This window comes from Marmota marmota, unplaced genomic scaffold (genome assembly GCF_001458135.2).
Source record: "Marmota marmota marmota unplaced genomic scaffold, marMar, whole genome shotgun sequence".
In the NCBI taxonomy this organism is placed as follows: Eukaryota; Metazoa; Chordata; class Mammalia; order Rodentia; family Sciuridae; genus Marmota; species Marmota marmota.
Genome location: NW_026000153.1, coordinates 14700958 through 14708765, shown reverse-complemented (window position 1 = coordinate 14708765; position 7808 = coordinate 14700958). Strand labels below are relative to the sequence as shown.

The window sequence follows — 7808 nt, the reverse complement described above, 5'->3', positions numbered from 1 at the left end:
TTTTTTTTTTTTTTTTTTTTTTTTTTTTTTTTTTGGCGTGGGGTGGGTAGGGTTGATTGTACTTTTTGGATATTAATTTTATAAAACATCTTATTATCTGTCAGCAAATTCACCCCTACCACCAAATTGCTTAATTAAAAAAAAAAAAAATCTCCTGTTGTTCTCATATATTTTGTTTTTTTCAAATGAATTTTTAGCACTTTCAAAATTTCTAGAAATAATTCCTTTGAAATTTTTGGGAAACTTACATTAAAATGAGAAGTTAACTTAATGAGACTTAAGCTTTTCAGTGAGAATTTTGGGCATTTTATCCAGAAACATAATGGTATTTTTTCCCATTTATTTAGTTCTCTGTTTACATAGCTTATGAAGGGTTTTTGTTTTGTTTCATGAGGCCAGTGCATGCACGTGTGGAAGCTGTGAAGCCACCTTGCTTTTTCATTTTCCATTATTAACTTTCAGATCTATAAACTTTTTGCTGTTTACAAATTTTGATTACATCCCTTGACATTTAGGTTTATATGTGTGTTCTCATACTCAGAGTACTTTGATTATTATTTAATTTTGTTGTTATCTGAGAATAATAATGAGAACCAATTTTTTTAGGCCTTTTCTGTTTTTTTGTGATGTCTTGTTGCTGTGGAGTCAGGAATGGGAGATTTGTTTTATTCTCTGGATAATTCCCATCATTGTCAAATACTGAATCTTTCCATTGATGCCCTTCTTGTGCTAGCATGCCTTTTTTTTTCCCCAGCTGTGCTCCCCAAGTGACCCTGGAGTGCTGGTGGGTGGCATGCTTCAACAGAGATTTGCTCAGTGACTATTCTACCTCCACATTCCCCCTTACACTGAGAAGGGGCGAAAGAGAGGGTTGGGGACATTTTGGCATCCCAATATCTAACTGACTGACTACTACTTAGGCAGGCTTTTTCTGGAAATAAAGTTAAATCATGGCCTTCACTTGAAATATTATTTTTAGCATATTTTTCAGATGTTTTTTAAAATTTGGTGCGTATTTAATTTTCCCAAATACAGCTGTAATCACTTCTTCTCTTAACACTGTGTTAATCATTTAGGTGAGGATTGGTAAGGGAGAGGAATTTTATATTGGGCTCTGCCAGGTTTTTCTCCTGGTCATTCGGCTGACCATTTCTTTTAACAGATGATTAGTGACTGCTGGTTGTGTCCACCCCTTTCTTATAATTACCTCCATGCTATCTATGCTGTAGATGAAAGATAGATGATATGTTCTTATTAGTTCCTCATGTTTAAAATAACTCTTATTAGTTGCTTACTGTTAGTAGAGTGTGATTTTCTCTTTAGTGGGAACTTTATCCTTAGCCTTTTCCCTCATTTCTTGAATTTCAAACCTATCTTCTGACAAAATATTAAACCATTCATCATCCTTCTGCATTGGTTGGATGTAGTGGACTTTCTGACTCTTAATCTGCATCATGGCACAAGAAGAGGTTGAATCACAGACAGATGACATACCCAGTTAAGGGGTCTCTTAACTAGGTTCTTAACTAGGTCACAGGGTGGTATTTTAGTGATGGTGGTATTTTAGTGAATTACTAAAACTGTATATTCAGTAGTGATGATTTTTCCCCCAGTACTGGGGATTGAACCCATTGCTATGCTAGGCAAGTACTCTTCCACTGTGCTATACCCCCAACCCTGTAGCTATGATTTTTTAATTAGAACTTGAGAATGGAGAGGTTGAGATGGGTTAGAGGATCTTTGAAAATGTATAGGATATATCTCATGGGAAGGAGGACTGAAGAACTTCAGTAAAATCGCTGCTTCCCATTACCACTGTGGAAGTTGTGAAGCCACCTTGCTTTTCCATGGATAATAGAGAACTTCAGGCGTTTATAGCATGTTAAAGTGGCTGTACTCAGCTTGTGAAGAGGGCCTCTAATTAAAAGCAAAAAATTTTTTTGTGCCTCTTATGTCTATAGGAACCTAACTATTGAGAAAGATATACAAATACAAATAGAATGTGAATTTATTCTTTGACTTATTGTGTCCACCTGTGCTGTTGTGGAGTGAGGAAGGATTCAGAATACACTGAGGTGAACTGAAATTGCCTCTAATAGTAGGAATTCTAAAAACTTTTGGAATCTATTATCAGCTTTTAAGGGATCTACATGTATTTCAGGATTACATGCGTTGAGTATATTGTATAATTATCTTAAAGAATTTAAATTGGATATATCAAGAAAAATGTTTTTTGTGTCCTTAATATAATGCATGAATTACTAAAACTATATATTCAGTAGTAGAAGTTTTTGACGAGTTGTATGTTGTACTAAAATTTTTCCGCAGATTCTTTTTTCAGTTACAGATTTTTTTTCCCTTTAAAATAAAGGCTCTTGCTACTGAACTTTTTAAAGAAGCTTAATCCTAAAGCAAATTTCCCTTATTTCATAACATGAATTACTGATTAAAAGTAATTGTCAAATTATTTATCTTGGGAAAAACATAAGACTGCCCCTATTTCTACAGTTTAATTTGTGACAATCTTATTTTCAGTGAAAAACTGAGATTTTGATTTCCCAATTTACAAAATGAATTAGTTCTTTAGCCATTACTTGAAGAACTTTCAGGGATACAAATCTTTTGATTAGATGTGCATTATTTTCCATGAACCTTGATATTTTGGTGCCATCTTGTGGTTTGGCTCTGTAGTAACAGGAACACTAAATCTGTTTTAAAACAATGTCCTAGACAGTGTAAGATGTGTGGGAAATGCTTTCCAAAATGGAAATCATCTACTGTAATTCTACATAAAAATAAAAATTAAAAATAAATCCATAGAGTGTTGGTTATTTGGTAACATTATGGACAAGAATAGTAAGTAAGGTCTCTATTATATTATTCTCCATTTCTGAAAGTCTGTGTTTATGCTGTGTGTCCTAGTTGCTGCTCTTTGAACGGTCCTGGATGAACAGATGGAAGTCTTCGGTTCTGCATGAAGGGGAAGGGAACATACGGAGTGTGAAATGGAGAGGCCATCTGATTGCTTGGGCCAATAATATGGTAAGCACAGTCTCTACCTTCCTAAGCATCTTCCTTGTTTGGTGGCAGAAGAGTGGCCAAATCGATAGGACTGTGACAAAGGGAGATGCCACTTGCTCCAGTGATCATTTGTAAAAGATAACAAATGGTAAGTGATATCTTACCTGGGAAGTTAAAGAAATTAGATTGCTTTTGGCTTTTATAATATAGTAATTCCCAACATATTCTGGACTCTATTTTAGGATAAGAAACCTGAGGCATGGAGAGTAACCAAGAAAATGAAAAGCCATCTTAATAATTGAAGGGTTGCATTGGGAATGTGGTCTTGAAAATACCATTTGCCTATTGGCCGAGGGCAAGAAACACTTGATATGAAACAAGAGCAGAATATTGCTGATTTCTATTTTACTCCCAATATAATCATAAGCAGAAATCTAGGGCTGCTTTTAAGAAAGGATCATAATATTTGGTGCTGCAAAATTTACTTGATATGAATTGGGTCTAGTACAAAGTTTTAAGAGTAGACTTTTTCTCATCTGGCATGTCTTTTGAAATTTTAAGTTATCTTTTGAGTAGTCAGTTCCATTCCGCTTAATGGTGGAAATATCCTCAGAATCCACCTTGTTACTCAGGATTTTTTTTCTTTAGGGTCACAAGAAAGGGAAGCAAACCTATGGTCTCTTGGCTCACTTGTAGTGAGCTGCTTACTGAGATTTGCGTTTGAGAACTTTGAAATGTCAAGTGTAGTTTTCTTTATATAGATGGTTTTTCAGAATTAAAATCTTTCCAAAAACCAAACTTCATTTTTTATTGGAACAGTACACTTAGAAATGTTACTTGTCTGTCATTTTGAAAATGTAGTTGTTGGTATCTAAACATTTCCCCATTATTTTAGGTTAGAATCACCCATGCCACCCACTAGTAAAACAAAATTCCTTTGCCCAATAAGAAGGATGAATGTATTTTTATAGGATTTGTGTGGAGAAGGAACATTTTCTTTTCTTTTTATGTGTGTGTGTGTGTGTGTTAATTTATTTATTTTGTTCTAATTTGTTATACATGATAACAGAATACATTTCAATTTATAGTACATATGTAAAGCACAATTTTTCATGTCTCTGGTTGTACATAGAACAGAGTCACACCATTTTTGTCTTCATACATGTACTTGGGATAATGATGTCCATCTTGTTCCACTGTCTTTCCTACCCCGGGGAACATTTTCTTTACATGGCTTCTAACTTTGCTCTGCAAACACTGTCAATACTTTGCAGCACTAGTTATTGGTGGTATGTAGCTGGGCCTGTTCATAGATTTTCCTTCTCCCAAGTAGAGAATTCCTAATGCCATTTCCTTTTCCAGGGTGTGAAGATTTTTGACATTACCTCAAAACAAAGAATCACCAATGTGCCCCGGGATGATATAAGTCTTCGCCCAGATATGTATCCCTGCAGCCTCTGCTGGAAGGACAATGTGACACTGATTATTGGCTGGGGAACTTCTGTCAAGGTGATTTTGCTTGTCCTTATAATAAGTCCATAATGTTACAGATCCATTGAGGTGGTCTAAAAGAATATGAGTTCATAAATTGCCTCCTGAAACACAAATATTTTTGCCTGAATATTATTGTGATGTGTTAACAATTTAAGACTGAACTTATTTTATGTGTACAGATTTTATGAGATATCCTTTCTTTTCTCTACCATGCAAAACAGTTTGTAAACTTTTCCTTTCTCAGGCTGTTGCTGCCTTATTTTATCCTTTTTAAAAATTTCCCATAACCCAGTTGGCTATAGCTATTTATAGACCATTTGATTGGCATCTTCATTTGTGTTGGTGGTGGAAAGAGAAGGTTAAAACTACATCTTCCAACTTACTTGCTAATAATTTTGTGGAGTAGAAGCCCATACTTATTATCAGTAATAAGATTTGGGAATATTTTCTAGTGTATAATTATCTGATCCTATGAGGTTCAGTAAATGTAATTTAGTTGTTCTACAAAATGGAGCTCGAACTAATTCACATTTATTTCAGGTTAGAATCTGAAATAAATTCTGTTACAGTAGATACTTCAAAGCCAAAAGTTGTTTCCTTTTGAAAATATATTAAATAATTTAATCAAAATAACTAAAAATTAGCTGAAAATGGTATGAGGGAGTATCCCAACACTAATCTAATGGACGAGCTCAGTCTTTGGAGTCAGAGAGACATTGGGATTAATTCCATCTTTTCCATTTGCTTTCTTCTGTATGATTCTAAGCCTGCCATTTTCTGCAAAATGGCAGAAAAATAATTCCCAATTTACAAATTTTGGGAGAAAAAAATGAAATAATAACTGTAAAGAGCTTGGCATAGAAACTGACTTACTGCAGTTTCTTAGCTGCTATTATTGTTAGTCCATAAAATTCTAGAGGAGTCATGAAAGAGACATAGCTATTTAAAATTTATTCTCCTCTGGAAATGTAAAGCATAAAAATTACTAACGCAATTATTATTATTATTACCAAACTCAGCACTGTTATACTTGAGATGAGGTCCTCCTGGCCCTTACATTGATAGGATTGAGGTTTTCTTTTTCTTCTTCTTTTTAGATTGAACATCAAGTAATTGTTTTAATGTGTTTTGTGAACACAAACTGGTTCATATTCAGGATAGCAGGAAAGAAACTGCCTAGTAACCTAAGATTTAAAAACAAACAAACAAACAAACAAAAAATGTGGTTCTCTCTCCCTATCCCACATGTGTAGTTCCCAGTCGAGTAAACATACTCTTGGTATTTTAACCATTCCTTAAATGGACAGTGTGGGGACTTTTTCCTTTGTTTTATAGTTGTAATTTTCTTAAAAGGAAAGACCAGGAAATTTAGCCTATAGGGGCATGTTACAAGTTCACTGATTGTTTCTGTAAATGCTTTCTCTGTTAGGCTGAAGAGTGGCCCCCAAAGAGAGAGGTCCTAATCCCTGAAACCTGTAAATGTTTGTTTACATGGCAAAAGATGCACTTCACTTAAGGATCATGAAATTGGGAGATTACCCTGAATTATGTATTTAGACCCTAAATGCAATCCTGTGTGTCGCAGTGGGAGGGAGAAACTACTGTTGATGAGGCAGGGCAGTGCTGCCACAGAGGTAGAAGTAGAGTAGTGATAAGGACACCGAAGCCAGCAGGACTTGGAGGAGGCCAAGAGCAATTTCTCCCCTAGAGCTTTCTGAGGAAATGTTTCCCTGCACCTGATTTCAGCCCAGTGAAGCTGATTTCAGACATCTAGCCTACAGAACTATAAGAGAATATATTTCTGTTGTTTCAAACCACCAGGTCTCTATCAACCATAGGAAAGAAATACATTTTCACTGTGCCTAAATTAAGATCCATAAAATTTACACCCAATACTTTAATTTCTTGGAGATTCTTTTTCTTTAGACTCATTCACCTGTTCAGAATCTAGGTGAGTTCTGAAAGAAGAGAAGGTGAAGACTTGGTCTTTCTTCAGAGAACAATTAACATTTGCCTGGTGTGTACCAGGGTTTTATCCCCAGCACCACTATATAAATAAATAGTAAGATTTTTCCAACGAACATTTACCAAGTGCCTGAAATATTCTGAGTGATGTTCTAATGTTGCAGAAACAAGAAAGACAAATGAATAAATTTCTTCCCTTGGAAAATTTATGCTCTAATGAGAATAGATGAGCAAAATTAAACAAGCATGTTGTTGATAGTAAATTACCAAGAAGAGCATTTAAAAAGGGTAATGGTGAAGGGATGGGGGTAGGTACTCTGTAATATAGGTGGTCCCGTGGTGGCCTCTCTAATAACTAACATGTCATTTGGTGAGAGATCTGGGAAGGGGTAGCCCTGTGGGGGTACTGGGTTGAGAGTGGGGAAATCCTTGAGGTAAGGGAATGATTGGGCTGTTTTTGAGGCACAGCAGGAAAACTGTTGTCAGAGTAGAGCAGGTGTGGAGGAGAGGGTAGAGGATAAAGATAGTAGAGAGAAATATGTGGGACTTGGAGGGTGGAGGAGCAGATCATGTTGTAGTTCATGGGCCTTTGGGAAGTCTTTGGCTTTTAATTTGAGTGAGGAGGGAAGCCAGTACAGAGTTTTGAGCAATGATATTAGTTAAATGACCTTACTTGTATTTTAGAAGGACCACTAGTTGCCGTGTAGAGCTAAAAGCAGAGGGACACTGAAAGAGGGAGACCAGGCAGGAGGCTACTGCAGCATCACTCAGTAAAATGTTTTCTCAGATCAACATAATGGAGCTGGTGAGAAAGATGGGCTTTTGGACATATTTTGAGAGTAGACCCTATAGTATTTGTTAATTATTAGATATGGGGTATAAGTAAAAGAGAAAAAAAGTCAATGGTCACCTAAGAAAATAAAAGATGAAGTTTCTAACCTTTACTGAGATGAAAAAGACTGCTGATCAGGCATGTTTCAATGGAAAAAGGCAGAAGTTGTTTTGGAATGAGCACTTTGAGATGCCTGTTATCCACTCATGCAGAGAAGTGGAGGAGACAGTTGGATAAAGATTAGTATTCCTGGGTGAGAGTCCACCTATCAATGCAGAGTACTCTTAAAATTATTGATCTACTCTATGTAGGACATGAACTTAGGGTAGAATTTAAAAAATTTTTTTTTTGTTGTAGAAGGGCACATAATATTTTTGTTTATTAGTTTATTTTTTATGTGGTGCTGAGGATTAAATCAGTGCTTCACACATGCTAGGCAAGCACTGAACTACAGCCCCAGCCCTTACGGTAGCATTTATCTACAGAATCCCAATAC

General features: G+C 35.7%; 1 protein-coding gene across 2 annotated transcripts in view; it reads left to right on the top strand.

The window, feature by feature from the left end:
- Positions 1-7808, top strand: part of Vps41 (VPS41 subunit of HOPS complex) — a 169255-nt gene that overhangs the window by 103162 nt on the left and 58285 nt on the right. For both annotated transcript variants that reach the window (XM_015490238.2, XM_048786477.1), the window contains 2 exons: positions 2923-3042; positions 4384-4530. In XM_015490238.2, the coding sequence (XP_015345724.1) occupies positions 2923-3042; positions 4384-4530 (267 nt within the window). The remainder of the gene's footprint in view (positions 1-2922; positions 3043-4383; positions 4531-7808) is intronic.